This window comes from Ipomoea triloba, chromosome 2 (genome assembly GCF_003576645.1).
Source record: "Ipomoea triloba cultivar NCNSP0323 chromosome 2, ASM357664v1".
NCBI lineage: Eukaryota > Viridiplantae > Streptophyta > Magnoliopsida > Solanales > Convolvulaceae > Ipomoea > Ipomoea triloba.
This window is the reverse complement of record NC_044917.1, coordinates 13,759,449-13,779,014: the sequence shown is the minus strand read 5'-3', so window position 1 is coordinate 13,779,014 and position 19,566 is coordinate 13,759,449. Positions and strand designations below refer to the sequence as shown.

Here is a 19,566-nt window from a genome sequence, read left to right as displayed (position 1 = left end):
TTTTTTACTTATTTTTAAATTTGATTTTTATGTTTAATAGTACTTTTAGTGTATTTTCTAAATATATAATTTTGTATACTAATACTACCTCCGTCCCAAAATGGTTGTCTGGTTCGTTTAACGATGCTTGACTGAAATAATTTTTAATCCAATTTTTAATAATATTAAGTTTAAAATTAATATAAAAAATTTATATATTTAGAAACTACATTAAAAGTACTATTAAACACAAAAAATTAAATTTAAAAATAATAAAAAATTACTAAAGAAAATAAGCAAAGAAGAAAGAGTTGGTTTGACCAATGAATAATAAATAGGACAGGTAAAATGGGACAGAGGAAGTAATAAACTTAATATTATGAAAAATTGGACCAAATATAATTTTAGTCAAGTCTTGTTAACCGAAGCAGACACATAAAATGGGATGGAGGAGTATCAATTCAACAAAAAAAATTTACAAAAAACACGTACATGCACATGGACAAAATCAAATATTACACTCATTCATACTAATTCCAAAAATATGAAGTTCAAAATGAACATGTGTGACATAGATGTGCAACATGAACAAAATCAAATATTACACTCATTCATACTAATTCCAAAAACACGCACATCCACAACTTCCTATACCATAATCTCATTGCATGCATGACGCTACCCTCTATATATGCTACCACCAGTAATTCAATTGCGCATGACACACTACCAATAAAAAAGAAGATGACAAGTACTGAAGATGAAGACTGACAATGATACCAAAAGTGAATTAAGAAGACTTAGCTTAGAGAAATGACAACTAGTGCAATAGTATCTCTGTTACCGTTCAAAATGTGTGGTCACAACATATTGCCTTATAAAGAATTCTCATGAATGTTTAAAAAAAAAAAAAACATACAAATAATTACATATAATAATATTTTCTCCCGAGCTTAGACAGGTTACATATATAAAATACAGTTATGTTATTGCCAACTTATGCAGACTTATTGTCCCCAAAAATAACAATAACAATAACAATAATTACAAGTAGCTATACACATGACAGACCACGTACAACAACAAAAATAGCAAGCAAGCACACACCAAGACATCATTGTAGTACTAAATTTAATAATAATCCTTCCAGTTAGGGAAATATAATGCAATTAAGGTGGCCTGAATTATTCCAAGTTTTCAACATCTTATCATCACAGCATCCACCCTGGAAAGAATCCATTTATGTTGTGAGCTGAGGCTGCAACGTTTACCTCATCTGTGCCAACAGAGTTGTATCTAAAACAATCAAACACACAAACATGAGTGTAAGTACACACATACATACTATAAAGAGTTAATACCATCTGAGGTTCTCCGAGTATAGTAATTTTGCCACGTTTAGTCCTAAACTTTTAAATTGGTCACCTATAGTCTTTCGACTTTCAAAATGCTACCATTTATTGTCCAAGTTAACCACCGATGATCCTTTAACTATCAAATTTTAACTACCTATGGTCTTTCTAGGAAGACCACGATTGGTTAAATTTTAAAAGTTGAATGACCATATAGGTGGTTAACTTTGACCATGAATGGTAACATTTTGAAAGTCGAAGGACTAGTAGTGATCAATTTAAAAATTTAAGACTAAACGTGACAAAATCACTATACCCGAAAGACCTCATATGACATTAACTCTACTATAAATTAGTACATAATTGTTTCATAAAACATTAATCAAACATGGATTTTTTATACCCAATTTGTCCAGATATGTTCAGCCCCAAAGGCTGAAAGAACCCCTCGGACTGTGGTGGAAGCTGGCGGTTTTGTTGAATTGCTTGATTCCCATCTTCCCATGACAATCGGAGAGGTATTCCGGCCACATTTTCCTCCAACTATATACATGAAATTAAGTTTAAGGTTCGTAAAACAGTCAAATTATATGCCCCCATGTTAGATCTTGTTAGGACCAAGCAGGTCTTGTAGCGTTAAATGCTTTTACTAAAACTAATAGTGAATGTTCAATAGGGATTTTAACCTAAATTTTGTAGAAATTAAATAATATGTCAATTATATTTCTATTACTTGGAGGTGATGAATTGAATGTTGACATGCATGCATGGTGTAATAATTATCGAAATGCTATTTGTATCAAATACTTTATAATATAATGCATCCTGTGAAAAATGCAAAAACTTTTTGAAATTGAATAAAAAAAATATAGAATTCAGTATAAGTAGCATGCATTATCCATCTACTATTAGAAAAAAAAAGCAAATACAAAATCAATACATGTGTGCAGGGTTGTTTGATGATTTTACCTTCCTTCTAAGGAGTTTATTGGACTCTGCCAGCATTTGCTCCTGTAATAAGACAATAATTAGCTTTTAATTTCACTTAATTTAATTTTATATATATATATATATATATGGATTTTCTGAAATATGTTTATAATTATTAATCGAAATGGATACCCTTTGTTGAAGCTCAGCTAGCTGATCCAGCATAGATTGGGTCTGCAAATGCAAAATACAACAGTGTGAAACATGAAGCCAAGGCATCTTTGTAGGGCTAGCTAGTAATACCCACAAATTTGTATGTACGTGTAATTTAGTTCCTCAGAAAACTTAATTGGGGATGATAGTACTAAAAAAAAAAGAAAAAAAAAAGATGTTGCTACCTGATTTCTTTCCTTATTTTGGTCCACAACTTCAGTGACTTTAAACTCCTTTAAACGATTTAGGTATTTTATTGAACACTTTAAACTTCAATAAACGATTCAGGTATTTTACTTTCCATATCTCTAATTTCTTGTATTCTTCCTCGTTAGGGCTAAACTTACTTTGAATGAAATTATGGCTTCTAGTGGGGAATATACTTTTTTTTTTTTTTAATCCCTTCTCAAAGAAATATAATAGAGAAGAGTGCTTTTTGAAATAAAAGATAGCTCAGGAAGAGAGTCTTAAAGCTCTTCCTAAGTTCCTACTTCATTTGCTCTTTGAAATAAATGATAACTAAGGAATGAAGTCTTACAGCTCTTCCTAGGTCGAGCAACCCACCTCTTTTGCTTTTTGAAATCAAAGATAGCTAAGGCGTTGAGTCTTGAAACTCTTCCTATATCGAGCGACCTACTTGCTTTGCTTTTTGAAATAAATAATTTCTAAAGCACAAAGTCTTGAAACTCTTTCTAGGTCAAATAGTGACCTACTTTCTTTACTTTTTAAAATAAAAGATAGATAAGGCGCGGAGCATTGAAGCTCTTCCTAGATCAAGCGACCTACTTCCTTTATTTGTTTGTTTTTTTTTTTTTAATTTAAAAAAAAAAAAGCTAAATGAGCATGTGAATGTTAGGTTAACATGAGTGTAATGATGGAAGTATCGAAAAGATAAGTACTCCATTAACCTCTAACAATTAGATGTCCTTAAAGTAGCTTATCACATATTCTTTACATCAAATTTTGACCAAGTATCATCATTAGATCTCATTCCCAACACATTAACTCAACTCTTATTTTACGTTTCCATTTCTCAAACATTTAAAAAAATAATAATAATAAAAACTAACTAAATTCTTCTTATTTTCGCACTACTTCTATTGGTAGAACCTCTTCAACTATTCAACATTCCACTTGTTGATAAACTCTTGAAGAGGCTCTCCTAGACTTTGTTCAATAGTAGTGAGGTAAGAAAAGTGTTTATTCTTCTTTATCGAGATGGCAAAACGGTTCATGAATTTCACCGAAAGGTTGGCAAAGGAACCATTCCTGAGCCTCTGATCTCCACTTAGGGTTATGAAGAATGACCCATACATGACTTCATCAGGCATTCAATTCCCAACATTAGCACTTTCGCCATTTGTCTGAGTTCTTCATTCCGGTGCTTCGTGAATATTTCTGGAGTTTTGATTGGCCATTCCCATTGTTTTGGGTTCTGTGGAGTCTCTGGATTTCGTGATTTAATTTGTTATCTCTTTTATGGTGAAATGATACGGGCATATCCACAGTAGAAGAGGGTGAAAATCAAGATATGAAAGATAGAGAAGAAACAACTCATACTGCTAGGCCAAAGAGGGAACGAAGGAAACCAGCATGGATGGCTGATTACATTTGTTAGACTAAGTCTATTCATAATAGGATAGTATAGTTTAGTCCTAATATATATCATATTAAGAATCATAGTCATAAACATAATAGGAGTAACTCAGTATATAACCACCCTGCATGCCAGGGAAGAGGACACACAAGAATTATTTCAACTTCCATTCTCCTGCTATCTCTCTCTCTCTCTCTCTCTCTCTCTCTCTCTCTCTCTCTCTCTGATTTTCCCCCTCTCATTCCGTCCTTGGAGTTCGCATCCACTCAAAGCGGTGCCGGCTTGGTACGAGTTCGTATCAATTGGTGCTTTCATTATGTCCGACAACCAAGCTACAGCAACTCATCCTTGGGAGCAGGCAATTACCGAATTGCAAGAAAATTTTGACAGACAAACTGTTACAAACCACCAACTCATTCAAAAACTCATCAACTCTGTTTCACGATTGGAAACGATGGTAACAACCAATATGAATGCAGTAGTGCAACCTCAAGTACAGGGAATTTTAGGACCTTCACCTGATACTCATCTGCAGCCATCTATGCAGACGGAGAATGGTCAAGGGACCCAACGATCTGTGCAGACGGAGAATGGTCAAGGGACCCAACGATTTCATATAAAACTTGAGTTACCTCGCTTTGATGGTTCAGACCCTCACGGTTGGGTATTTAGAATTCAAGAATATTTTGATTTTTATGATACACCCGACACACAGCGTTTGCGAATAGCAGGATTCACAATGGAGGGGAAGGCTTCCGAGTGGTATCAATGGATGAAGAAGAATAGATTGTTAACCACATGGAAGGAATTTTTGCAGAATGTCACAAAGCGGTTCGGTGAGTCTCGTTTTGAGGATTTCCAAGGGAAATTGTCAAAATTGACACAGCAGACCACAGTCACTGCCTATCAAGCAGAATTTGAACGATTAATGAATAAAGTTACAGGGATTGCAGAACCGATCCTTCTTTCCATGTTCATCGCAGGGCTTAAACCACTTATTCGACGAGAAGTGCAGATGGCACGACCAACAACATTGATGGAAGCTTTTGATCTTGCTCGAGAATATGAGGCAAAATTGGAGGAAATTCAGGCTGAGCTTCAACCAGTTGCACGATCACCCTTAAGGTGGCAACAACGCCAAATACCACCTGCAAACACTACACGGTCAGCCCCAGTTATAACACAATCATCCGTCCAAGACAAAAGGGAGACAACAACCTTAGCTTTACCACCCTCAACTCAATCAACATCAAATCTTCCCATTAAACGATTAACACCTGCAGAGATGCGGGAAAAACGAGAGAAAGGTATCTGCTATAACTGTGACCAACGCTGGTCAAACAACCATAGATGTCGAACCAGATTTCTGATGCTAATGGGGACAGGAGATGACGATATAGAAGATCCACTCTTACAGGAAGACACCATAGTGCATGGGCAAGATGACATAATCTCAGGAGATATTTCTAGTCTAAACTCATTGGCAGGCCCAGGTAATCCTAGATCGCTTAAACTTTTGGGGGAAGTTAATGGGCAAAAATTACAGATTTTAATAGATAGTGGTAGCACCCATAACTTTGTGCAACCCAAAATTGCGGAGCAATTACAGTTACATGCTTTGACAGTTACACCATTTCGGGTATATGTTGGTAACGGAGATTCTCTAGCTTGTTCCCACAGTTGCAAACAAGTACCATTGACACTACATGGCACTGAATTCTTAATAGACTTCTTTGTGCTTCCAATTCGAGGCCCGGACATGGTGTTAGGAATTCAATGGTTACGGGGGCTGGGAAAGGTTGAGCATGACTATGCTAATATGTCCATGCAGTTTGAATGGAAAGGCCAACAGGTAAAATTGCAAGGAAATCACTCATTCACACCACAGGAAATAACTCTGAATCAGTTAGAAGCTCCAGTAGCAACAAGGGAAATACTGGAACTCTATGAGTTGTTCCTAATAAGTGGTCCTGAATCTCCACCAGAAGAAAATGATACTGAAAAATCTATACAGGAGATACAACTCCCTACAGATATTCCACCAGAAATTATAACAGTACTTCAGCAGCATGAGAAACTATTCCAAGCACCTGCTACGTTACCCCCATATAGATTTTTCAATCACAGAATTCATTTACAGCCGGGAACCAAGCCAATCAATGTTCGCCCATATCGCTACCCACACTTCCAAAAAGAAGAAATCGAGAAGCTGGTTACAGAAATGCTAGATCAAGGAATTATCCGACCTAGTCAAAGCCTTTCTCATCTCTAGTCCTACTCGTAAAAAAGAAAGATGGCACCTACAGATTCTGCGTAGATTATAGAGCCTTGAACGCTGCAACAGTACGAGACCAATTTCCTATTCCTACGGCAGATGAGCTCTTTGATGAGTTAGGCCAAGCAAGGGTATTTACAAAATTAGATCTTAGAGCCGGCTATCATCAGATAAGGATGCATGACCGAGACATATATAAGACAGCCTTTCGAACTCATGAAGGACATTATGAGTTTCTTGTCATGCCTTTTGGGTTAATGAATGCCCCGTCTACCTTTCAAGCAACCATGAACCGCATGCTCCACCAATTCTTAAGGAAATTTGTGATAGTGTTCTTTGATGACATCTTGGTCTATAGTCAAACACTGGAGGATCACATTTACCACCTACAAGAAGTGTTTGGCACATTACAACAGTATGAATTCTACTTAAAGTTGAGCAAGTGCAGATTTTGTCAAACTTCTATCGAATACCTTGGTCACATAATTGATCAGGAAGGTGTGCATGCAGATCCTAACAAAATTGAGGTAATGATAAACTGGCCACAACCAAAAATCATTCGACAATTAAGGGGATTCTTGGGAATGACAGGATATTACCGTCGTTTCATAAAAGGTTATGCCAACATCGTAGCTCCGCTAACCGACTTACTTAAAAAGGATGCATTCCAATGGGGGCAAAAAGCAGAGGAAGCATTTACGACCCTCAAGACTGCAATGACAAAGACCGAGGAAGCATTTACGACCCTCAAGACTGCAATGACAAAGACCCCGATTTTATTTACGACCCTCAAGACTGCAATGACAAAGACCCCGATTTTGAGACTTCCTGATTTTAGCAAGCATTTCATTGTAGAAACAGATGCATCTAATGAAGGCATTGGGGCGATTCTGGTGCAGGAAGACAGACCAATTGCATGCATTGGGGCGATTCTGGTGCAGGAAGACAGACCAATTGCATTTTTCAGGGCGATTCTGGTGCAGGAAGACAGACCAATTGCATTTTTCAGAAAAAAGTTGGGATCACGATTAAAAAACTCATCAACATACAACAGGGAGCTTTTTGCCATTGTAGAAGCTGTACAAAAATGGAGACAGTACCTACTAGGGAGGTTTTTCATCATCCGAACAGATCATAAAAGCTTGAAGGAGTTGTTACAACAAGTAGTGCAAACCCCAACTCAACAACACTATGTTAGAAAATTAATGGGATATAATTTCAAAATAGAGTATAAACCTCGCAACAATAATAAAGTAGCAGATGCTCTTTCTAGAAGAGAAAAAGAGACAGCACCGAACAGCTCATATGGAGAAGTATTCCTCACAGTAAGTAAACCAATCCCAGAACTTATAGAGACTATACGAAAGGAAAATAACTCAGAACCTGACATACTGCAACTCCACCAAAAAAATATAGAAGGGAGACTACCTAATTATTATGAAATCAAAGATGGCATGGCTTTCTACAAAGGCCGATATTGCATAGGAGCAAACTCTAAACTGAAATCTCACCTGCTACAAGAGTTCCATTCAACCCCAATGGCAGGTCACACAGGGGTAACTCGCACATTGGTGAGGCTTGCAGCTAATTTTCATTGGATAAACATGAGGGACGATGTGAAAAAGTTCATCGCAACCTGCCAAATATGCCAACAAACCAAATATTCAACACAACCCCCTGCAGGACTACTCCAACCACTCCCAGTTCCTTCAAGAGTTTGGGAAGATGTAACAATGGATTTCATAACAGGATTACCGGTATCACGAGGACAAGGAACCATCATGGTAGTGGTGGATAGGCTTACTAAATATGTGCACTTTGGAACATTACCACACCAATTTAGTGCACAGAAGGCAGCTAATGTATTTGTAGAAATAGTGGCAAAACATCATGGTTTCCCTGCAACAATTGTCTCAGATCGAGACCCAATTTTCTTAAGCAAATTTTGGGATGAATTATTCACACTAAGTGGCACAACACTGAAGAGAAGCACGGCATACCACCCACAGACCGACAGGCAAACAGAAGTAATGAATCGATGCTTAGAGCAATATTTAAGGGCTTTCACCCACGCCAAACCAACCAACTGGACATCATACTTGGGTTGGGCAGAATTTTGTGCCAATACAAGCTACCACAACAGCATTAAGATGACTCCATTTCAAGCACTATATGGAAGACCTCCACCTACCTTATCACCGTATAACCAAGACACAACAACAGTTCAAGCACTAGATGAATTGTTGTTGGATCGCGACAGATTGATAAGGCAACTAAAACTCAATCTTCTAGAAGCTCAGCATCGCATGGCCCAAAAAGCCAATGCTAAAAGGAGTGAAGTGGAATTTTCTGTAGGAGATAAGGTTTGGCTTCGTCTACAACCATATAGACAGATATCAGTAGCACGGAGAAGCTCTAACAAACTAGCACGACGCTATTATGGGCCGTTCAAGATCTTGGAAAAAATAGGAGAAGTTGCATACCGCCTCGAGCTTCCACCACAAGCAAAAATTCATTCAGTATTCCATGTCTCACAACTCAAGAAACACATGGGAACTGAGGGAAATATAGAGGTCCAATTACCAGAAAAATTTGTTGGCCAATCACCTATTTCAACTCCGCTAGCACTCTATGGGGAACGGGATGTTCTGAAAAATGGAAAAATACAACACCAAGTCTTGGTACAGTGGTCAGATAGTAATCCAGAAAATGCAACATGGGAAACTGCCGATGAAATGGAACACGATGGTACCCCAATCTCCACCTCGAGGACAAGGTGGTCGCCGAAGGAAAGGGGAGTGATACGGGCATATCCACAGTAGAAGAGGGTGAAAATCAAGATATGAAAGATAGAGAAGAAACAACTCATACTGCTAGGCCAAAGAGGGAACGAAGGAAACCAGCATGGATGGCTGATTACATTTGTTAGACTAAGTCTATTCATAATAGGATAGTATAGTTTAGTCCTAATATATATCATATTAAGAATCATAGTCATAAACATAATAGGAGTAACTCAGTATATAACCACCCTGCATGCCAGGGAAGAGGACACACAAGAATTATTTCAACTTCCATTCTCCTGCTCTCTCTCTCTCTCTCTCTCTCTCTCTCTGATTTTCCCCCTCTCATTCCGTCCTTGGAGTTCGCATCCACTCAAAGCGGTGCCGGCTTGGTACGAGTTCGTATCATGAAACTATCCCAGATATCTAGTTTTTCATTCAAATTCTACAAGATTGTTCCTCTAAACTTTTGGTCAATTTTGGATAGAATTGCTTTGCTATTGTTTAAATTGACCAATTATGTGATAAATTTTGTAGGAAGGAGCAAATTGGGGACATATCAATGTTTGGAGGCAAAAAAGACTATATACAAGGCAAATTGGACTCAAAATAGACGAAATAGAATGAAAGCTGGAGGATGAGTCGTCACGAGTTGTGTCACGCATGTGAAGGAGTTCATGAAGACCAACTTCTGCTATCACGCACCTAGTCGCGCTCGTGAGACCATTCGTGATAGGAACTTCATAGAACATAACAAGGCTGTCTCGAGTCCTATCACGCTCGAGACAGGCCTCATGACGCGCCTAATCGAAACTATAAAAAGGGGAATTTGGTTTATTTGATGCATTAGAGATTAGATTACATTGGGGAGATCATTTTCTTATACAATACAATATACATTAGTTCCAATCCTTACCTCTTAGAACCCTAGAATAACAATTTGCGTTTCCAATTTATATTTCATTTTAATTCCAATTCCAAGTCCTAGTTAAATTCATGTTCTATTCATTTTTGGAAGCAAGTTTTGATGTAGATTGAAGATTGATTTCATTTTCTAGATGCAAGTTCAATTCTAATTAGATAAGTTAATTCAAATTTCAGTTCATTGTAATTTCAATACTTTGTGTTGCTATGAAATCATCTTTTATTCTTGAATCTATGTTTGTTTTCTTTGTGAATATGTGTGAGTAGTCTCCTAGGAAGGGGATAGACATAAAGGTTAGGATTGGGGAAATATGACTTTGAATTTGTTGAATAGGATCGATGAGACTTGATCTTGATGATGCTAATTAACATGATTGAGCTTAGATTAGGATGTAATTACCTAGTCTAAACTCAAGGGGTTAACTAATCTTACTTCACCTTTGGAAAATAGGAGAGTATGAGAAGTCAAGAAAAAGATATTTGATGATATGCCTCCAGCTCTTAAACAGGAATAATGAGTCATGAGAATGCCTTTGTGTGTTCTAAGAGTGTAGAATGATTATGAGAAAAAACTCTCCTAGTTAATAATATGTTGTCAAGTCAATCCACTCTCACTCTTGTTCCTGGTTTGGTCATATTACCTTAGCCTAGTCTAAATTCCTATTCTCCTCCACCTTTTATATCCGTTATGTTCATTTCAATTGTCATTTGAGTGTTGCTTATTTTAGTTCACTGCTACACTTGCCAAAAGGATCTCCATTATGGTTAAATTTCCATAAGAAGATTTAGTACTTCATGCATGAGAGAGCATAAACTTACATCTTTCAGTAATCCTCAAGAGAATGACAATTCACCCTAAGTACACTTCATCACTAGTCTAGCATCTCTACTAGATAAAAAAGCCATAACTAACGATTTGGATTGAACACAGATTGAATGCTTTGACTTTGGAATGACAAACATGAAGAAAAAAAAAAAAAAAACAAAGTGATATTCTTAGCTTCTGACATTCAAATGAACGAGGACTTTTGTTTTAACCCTAACAAGAAACCCTAGGTTGGGTAGCAATGTAACAGTGAAGTTGAAAAAGAAAAGGCTATCAATAGTTTGGAACTCTCAAAGCTAAGAATGGAATTAATTCAAATTGTCCTCACCTAATTTGATTCCAAAAACAATATTAATACTTGCTATTTTGGGGTTATAGTATATTCAAATTGTTACAAATTACGGGATTCTATTTAATTTTTTTTTTTTTAAATTAACTTGTCGAAATATTCTTATAATAAAATCACATAATTTGACAATGCTCCTCCTAAAATGGTTCGAAAATATTGGCATTTAATTAGCATATACCTTCCTTGACCGGATTTGCTTTAAGGAAGCCTCCAATTGATGCTCAAGTTGCTCGAGCTCCTTTGTGCTCAATGGACCCAGATCTTCCCCAAGAAGATTTCTGTAAAAACAGTAATTTTATAATGCAGAGATTTATCAAAATCATAGTAACCCCAAGATTTTATTATTGTTGTTGTTGTTGTAGAAAACTTGGATTCAGCATGTGATACTAACCCTAGAAGCAAGGGCGGAGTTAAAAATTTCGGTCAGTGTGGCAAAAATTTTTTTTTTTTAAAAGGACAAAAGAAAAGAGATAAGTCTACTGCGAAAGCAACTAAGCAACTTCAACTTTCAATGATTTTATGTATAATAATGTATTATTTATGTACACTAAAGCAAGCAAGCGCACACACATAATGGGGGTGGGGGTGGGGGAGGTGGGACAACTACCCCCATTGTCTCTCATTTAGATCTGCCCCAACTAGAAGCCAACACAAACTATTGGTAGATTAGCTTGAGAACGAGTATTGTGTGAAGGTGAGTGTTCAAAACAATGAAGGTGTTTGTTTCAACATGTATAATTGTGGAATAAAAATGAATTTAATAGAAACATTTGGAAATATTGTTGATTGTTGAAACTTTTATGTAACTAATGTAAAATGTGTTTTATATCAAGTAGAAATTTACACAATCAATATTTTATATATTTTATGGTCACCATGCACTTCACATGTAGTGTAGGAATTATTCACTTTTACATGCTATTCACTTTTACATGCTCTGATACCAAATTAAATTGTGTGTTACATTTCAACTAAAAATCTATATTATTAGTGAGATTGAGAGTAGGCATTTAATGCTATATCTTTATCCAAATTTTACTCAAATACATGTATATATTTATTGTAGAAAATTAAGATATAACACTTACATCTCTTTATATATACATAGAAGTTGACAAGTTGTTATCTTTTATAAAGGAATATTGCTAATATTCAATTGTCAAGTATTAAATTTAATTCAAAACTTAAACCAAAAAGATATATTATGACACATGCAATTGGAGCAGGTTATGAGACATGGCACATGATAAATCTTAAATAATTAGGACACTACACGCATGATAATATTGTTTTCTTTCTCATTTAGTTTCTTTGGCATTTAATAAGAGAAAATTAACAAATAAACCCTTAAAATAATGGTAATTAATAGTGTAATTCTACCACTAAACTAAAAAAAAAAAATACTAAATATTCGATAAGATATTGACTAGACATGCAATTCGACTTTTTAAAGTGATTTAGTGTTACGTCGTTTATTTTTAGAATTGATGTGGCATGATAACAATACAGCAGCAACAAAAATAATAAAATGTAAGGTTGATACTTTAAAAAATTAAAAAAGAAAACTTGGTTAATTTCCATCGCAATAGAAGACATGACTTTTCGTCTTCGTCCTTGGTTAGACAAAGATGAAGTCATCTTTTGTTTGATATTCAAAATTCTACCATGTCGATTAATGTAGTGCTTATTCAAAGCCAACACTACCCTTAAAGTACATGAATGGTAAAAATATTAGATTTACACTTGGTATTACCTAATCGGGTACAAAGAGACATGATACCAATCAATTTAACATCGTAGTTTCTTTATATATATATATATATATATATATATATATATATATATTATGTACTAACACGTACTAAATTACATATTACAAAATTACATATTACAAAAGGTTTAACTCTAAATAATTTGAATAAATATTATTAACTGAATTAGATAACATAAAATTAAACACAACAACATGATTATGTAAGATAGAAATACACACATTATTAAGTGAAGTTACTATTTATATAATATAATATACTTCTTAATTACATTTTTTTTTGAATACTACTTCTTAATTACATGATTAAGGATGATTGTGTTCAATTATTTAATTATAACTTCGCCCCTTAACTAAATATTTTCTTAGACCAAAACTACTATGCCAAGGATCTTGTAGTCCAGTGGTATCAAACCCTTCCTTTTATACGGGAGGTGGTGGGTTCGAGCCTCAATGGAGGCAATACTAACTCTTGTGCTTCAATTGGTTTATGAACCGATACTGCATTGTAATAGAGTTAGTAGTATTCAAAAAAAATTATATTGTGTTATTCAAAGTTCAAACCCTAACCATTTATTGTCTTTGTCAAGGCTGTGAGGTTGTTTGATTTGACGCTAGTACCTCTTATTGAAGCATCATTTGACACGTAGGAATAATAGTCAAAAGTAATAAATGTCACTCAAAATAAGTTTTTTTTTTTTAAATCATTGAATGCTGATCAAATTATAATACCTTAAATGTAAAAAGAAAATTACAAAAAAAACAGTCCGATTGAAATTGTTGATAGTGAAATTTCAATTAGAATAAATTTCATTTTTTGTCCTTGATTATTATAATGAATCACATTTGCTCCTTCACTATTAAAATTTTCTGGTTAAGTGCATGATTATCAAATTTGTATCACATTTGGTCCTGCAGTTCAATTTCCCGGCCAACTATTGCCGGAAGTGCTCCTCCCGGAAGGAGCACTGGAAGAAGCGCAGTGCTCCTTCCAAAAGAAGCAAATGCAGTGTTCTTTCCTGAAGGAGCAATTCCAACAATAATTGGCCGGAAAATTAGACTGTAGGATCAAATGTGATACAAATTACATAGTCATGCACATAATTAGAAACTTTTAATAGTCAATAAGCACATGCGATTCATGTATAATTATCGGAGGACAAAAAGTGAAATTTTCTCTTTCAACTATGAACATGTATAGTGGGGGGATAAGGTGAGTGAGACATACCTTTGGGATCGTTGAAGGAGCTCAACCCTAGCTTTTAGCCTTAGATATTCATGGTAATTGTTCTGTTTATATAGTAATATATAGATGGTTAATTATGAAAACATATTTATGCATGAAGGTAGAGATGCACGGATATAAAACAGTAATATTACATAAAGTTTCATTTTTTACTCTTTACTTACATAATATTTTGATTCATTCAGGAAAAAAAGTCACAATTTTAATTCCCTTTAACTTATTACGGAGTATTTCACTCTAAAAAAATCAAGATATAATGAGGTGAGAGTTATATTTTTGCATTAGTTATATTCCTCGTGAGTTAGTTAATCCTACTATTAATTAATAAAGATTTTATAGAATAATCAAATAAAAAAAGCCTTACATGTTGGGTAATAATTATTTTCTGAAAGTGGTGATGAATAATATTTCATATATCTCAATCTACACAATATACAGTATATAAATAGGATGCTATAATAATATAATAATAATACCTGAGTGTCACTGGCTGGCTGGTTGGCCTCCAAATGAGCATAGCTGCAACGTTGGTACCTTTCAAGGGTCTTCATCATGCTAATACAATTTCAAGAATCATATTTTTTAAAAATAATAAAATAATTAGAGTTAGTACAGATAATTATTTCTCGCAGGCTAAACATGTAATAATAGGCCTCTTTATATTTGTGTGTGGTTTTGGACTGTGAGTAAAGAGGTAAAGTACCATGCAAATGTCAATGTCATACTTAAAGTACCATATTTGTGTGAGACCGTTTCACGGATCCTTATTCGTGAAACGGGTCGGGTCGGGTCAAAGCACCATGCAAATGTCATACTTATATGTGCAAATCTCACACTTATATGCTCAAATATAACACTAATCAAAAATACAATTTTTGTTACTTATAAGAGAAAAAGTAATACATTTTTCATAATAAGTAATGCTGACAAGTACCTCTCACTTATAAGGGCAAATATAATACTTTTGAAGAAAAATGTAATACTTTTAAATCGAAATGTAAAAGTATTGTATTTTCCCTTAAAAGTATTACATTTACCCTAATAAGTAACAAAAATTTTATTTTCTGATTAGTATTACATTTGAGCATATAAGTATGACATTTGTGCATATAAGTGTTACATTTGCATCTTGACCCGACCCGTCTCATGGTGAGACGGTCTCACACAAGTTTTTGCCTATATATATATATATATATATATATATATATATATATATATATATATTCAGACTTTACATATATAATTAACATCTTATGTTTACCTTTGATTTTTTAAAATGAACCAAGAAAAAAAAAATTAAACCATGCATGTGAAGTTTATTTTTACTAGTAATCAACTTATTGTTGTTGTTATCAAACACAACAAAAAAAAAAAGAAAGTATAACTGTGTATGATGGCTAAAGCAATCAATTGCTTTGACATGAACCAGGGTCCACCTTAAATGTAGAACTTAGATAAAAAAATGATATTTTACCGTTGATATATTATGTGTAAATAGTTAACCTATTATGTGTCTGTAGTTATATATTATGCATCTTCAATTTATTTACAACACATAATCTGGTAACTGCAGACACATAATATATTAAGTTAAGATACATAATCTGAATGTCATTTTGAATCAGGGTTCACCTTTCACGGTGGACCCTAGTCCATGACAGAATTAGATAGATGATAATTTTGAAGATCAGATCTATATATGAATATTTTGTGGTTTAGAATTTTGAAAACTAGATCGATCAGAAAATAAGCTCATCGATCAGATATCATAAGACATGCACACACACTCCAGGTAATAACTGGTAGTAAAGAATTTACACAGTGGTCACAAAGGGAAACTGCAATCTGATGGATTATAATCATCTTGGAAATGAATATTATGTCAATATAGATGGGATATATATATGGTAGGGTTAAACACAATATTTGTTTAATTTTTATTTGTTAATATCATAATTGCAGATTTGAGGGCTTAAAGATAGACACATACACAGCTTTAGAACAACAAAAACTTTATATATTTTTGCTGCAACCTTGGAAATCAAAGAACAAGGAACATCAGCGGACACATACTGTAAAACATGACATCTCCACAGATCAAATCTTAACAGTGAATCAAAATTTATTGCCTCCAAAAAGGTCACCAGATCGAGTTTTTCATATTTAAAAAAAACAAATTTAAAAATCCCAGAATAAAAAAGAAAAAGAAATTAAACCCAGAAATTGTGGATAATTAAAAAGCCAGATCTTGCATAGAAAAAGGCTTTATATAAACCAACATAGGAAGGGTTTTGATGTTTACAGGGTTGTCTAGAAGTTAAGATTTATTTGGGAAGATTAAGGAAAGAAAAAAGAGCATATATAAATTATATATATATATATATACCTAGAACTGCTGCAAAACTCATAGAGTTTTCCACGATTGGAGAAGATGATGAGAGCAACTTCAGCATCACAAAGAACAGAAAGTTCATAAGCCTTCTTGAGAAGCCCATTTCTCCTCTTAGCAAAAGTGACCTGCCTGTTTATTTTGTTCTCTATCCTCTTCAGTTCTACTTTTCCCCTTCCCATATCTCTCTTACACTCACTCAGTAGTAGAGAATGAAGTGGAAACTGTTCCAATCTTGGTGAGCAAATATAATAAACCACTTTTTTAGTAGTGTGTGGTTTATAAAAGGGTTGGGGGTACCAATCTGAAAGAGCAAATAATGAGAGAAGGAGAAAGGAATAGTGAAGAAAGAAAGAGTGAGATAGAAAAATGGAAACCCTGGGCAGGTCTATCTTTAGTTACCTTACTATACATACCAAGCTCTCATCCTCTTCTTTTTTCTTCTTTCTTTTAATTCCTTCCCATCCTTCTTTTCTTATCCTAGTTTCCACCCTTTAAAGAAAAGTAAAATGTTTTATGTTTGCATCATCTAATGTGGCTACTAATCAGTATTTGGGAAATTTTATACTCTGTCCTATTTTATGTGTCTGGTTCGATTAACGATGTTGACTGAATTTATTTTGAATTCGATTTTTCATAACATTGGGTTTATTCAATCAGTACTTTCATACACTTTTAAAGACTTTGATGAACATTAAAAGTTTGGAGGTATTCAATTTAAACTTTTAGGGAGTCAGTCACGAGGTATTCACTCAAGATTTTTAAAGTCTTTAAAATCAGGTGATATTCAATTAAGACTTTTAAAGAGTCTTGACTTTTTAATTTTATGACTTTTGTACACCTTTCCTCCTCAAATATAAATAATTGAAATCCAACCCTCAACCCCAATATTTAAAAAAAAAATAAAAAATTCCACCAATTCTCTCCCTCTATTTAAACTCTACTTTTTTTTTTTCTCTCTATTTAAACTTTATAAACCTTATACCTAAATTCAATAAATTATTTTTCTTCATTATCCTATATTTTCTTCATACCTAAACTCCAGTTCTTATACCGTGGACTGCGGTCCACAATGCATTGTGGACCAAGGTCACAAAACGACGTCGTTTCAATAAGTGGGAGAAACGGCTCCCGTAAATCTCAGTAATTGATACTACAGTTGTATTGAACTGATACTGCAGTTGTGTTGAACTAATATTGAATTTGTATTGAACTGATACTGCAGTTGTGTCCGTAACTAATACTACAGTTCATCTCAAATGATTCTATAGTTGTGTTGAATTGATACTGCAGTTGCCGGAGGCCGTTTCATTCGTCTGGAACTGCAGTTGTGTTGAACTGATACTGCAGTTGTGTTGAAAGGGAACTGCCGTTGTGCAGAATAGAGACAGTTTCATCTGTCTCTTTTCATTAATCAAAACGACATCGTTTTGTCACTTGGATCACAATGCTTGGTGGTCTGTGGTCCACTATAAAATTTGCGCCTAAACTCTATCACTATTTTCTCTCTCCTAATCTTTACCATCTTCCTTTAAAATTTTGAAATAATATTATTTTTACTTCATTATTACTTCTATATTTTGATTTTTTATTTTTTTTTTCTACGAGCTTTTTATCCATAACTTCTAAACTTTCTCTAGGAACTTTTCTCCCTAACTTCTAAATTTTATCTAAGAACTTTTTCTCCCTATATACATGAACAAAACAAAATTTTCATCTATCACCGTCAAATTTTACCATATGTTTCATAATATTCATATAAATACTTGTATATTTTGATTTTTATTCAATTCTTTTTATGTTTATATTCGTAAAATATTTTTTTAAACAACAGGTTACTACGAATAACGAACAATCATACTGTTCACAACAGCAATTTGGGACTGCAAACAGTAGCACATTGTTGTTGTTCGCAGTCCCAAATTTTTTTTGGGTAAATTTATAGGGTCTTTCTCTCCGTCCGTTTAACGGTCCGGGATCCACCCACGTTCGCTCCGGGAGGCACATGAGCTGGGCCCAAGGGGAATCGTCATTTGCGGGAATTGAACCCGGGTTCTCTCGAAATTCCTTCAGGGCTCAAATTGCTATTACAAATAATAGTTCTTTGCTTGATGCCTAGCAGTATCAAGTATAATTGTTTTTATATATTTTTTATTTTTTTTGCCAAGGACTTTGTAGTCCAATGGCACCAAATTGCTCCCTAATATTCAAAAAAAAAATTAATTTTTTTAACACAAGTATAAAACAATAAAGTTGCATTTTTGTTACTATCCACTGTATAATTTTTTGTATAGTGGTAAACATTTAATCTTACAATTATTATTAGAGAGCTACATCCTAACACAATATACAATTTTACAAAGCATATTATATTATAGCACACGTTGTAAACTTAAAATATTATGATTCCTTATATTTGTCAGTTATATGTGAATTATTAGTTAATCTCATCACAAGTTAATTAGTCATATGAAGCTACATCAAATAATATATATTTTGGTATAAACAAATAACATCACCCTAACAGAAATGAACTATTTCGTAGTAATTTTCTGATACATAATAATAATAATAATAATAATAATAATAATAATAATAATAATAATAATAAGGGTTGGTCTCCTGTAAGACGGTCTCAGAGGTCTCAATTCTTGAGGCTGGTTGGATATAATAAAAAGAGCTTATAATAGAATTTCAGATATAATCAATACTTTATCAATATTTAAGTCTTATATATAATACTTTCTATAATAAATTAAATGTAGTACTTTACAACAAAACTGTAATACACAATTTGCAGAAAATAAATTAATAATATAACAAAATTATAGAAATCATCATTACTTTAAGCTTAATATATATATATATATATATATATATATATATATATATATATATATATATATATATATATATATATATATATATATAT

General features: G+C 33.9%; 1 protein-coding gene across 1 annotated transcript; it reads right to left on the bottom strand.

Moving 5' to 3' along the window:
• Positions 1-904: 904 nt before the first annotated feature.
• On the bottom strand, positions 905-17,044 carry LOC116009713 (MADS-box protein EJ2-like). Its single transcript, XM_031248834.1, has 8 exons — positions 16,632-17,044; positions 14,722-14,800; positions 14,228-14,289; positions 11,407-11,506; positions 2,454-2,495; positions 2,301-2,342; positions 1,735-1,874; positions 905-1,275 (listed from the first exon to the last, which is right to left on the bottom strand). The coding sequence occupies exons 1-8, from the start codon at positions 16,814-16,816 to the stop codon at positions 1,191-1,193; spliced, it is 735 nt and encodes a 244-aa protein (XP_031104694.1). The 5' UTR covers positions 16,817-17,044; the 3' UTR covers positions 905-1,190.
• Positions 17,045-19,566: the final 2,522 nt, after the last annotated feature.

What these genes read in the sequence shown, in the direction of transcription:
- LOC116009713 (XM_031248834.1), bottom strand. Translation starts at nt 16,816, where the DNA reads ATGGGAAGGGGAAAAGTAGAACTGAAGAGGATAGAGAACAAAATAAAC. An exon ending in AGCCAGCCAGTGACACTCAG is followed by an intron (nt 14,290 to 14,721) that starts GTATTATTATTA and finishes CTATATAAACAG; the next exon opens with AACAATTACCATGAATATCT. An exon ending in TAGCTGAGCTTCAACAAAGG is followed by an intron (nt 2,343 to 2,453) that starts GTATCCATTTCG and finishes GTCTTATTACAG; the next exon opens with GAGCAAATGCTGGCAGAGTC.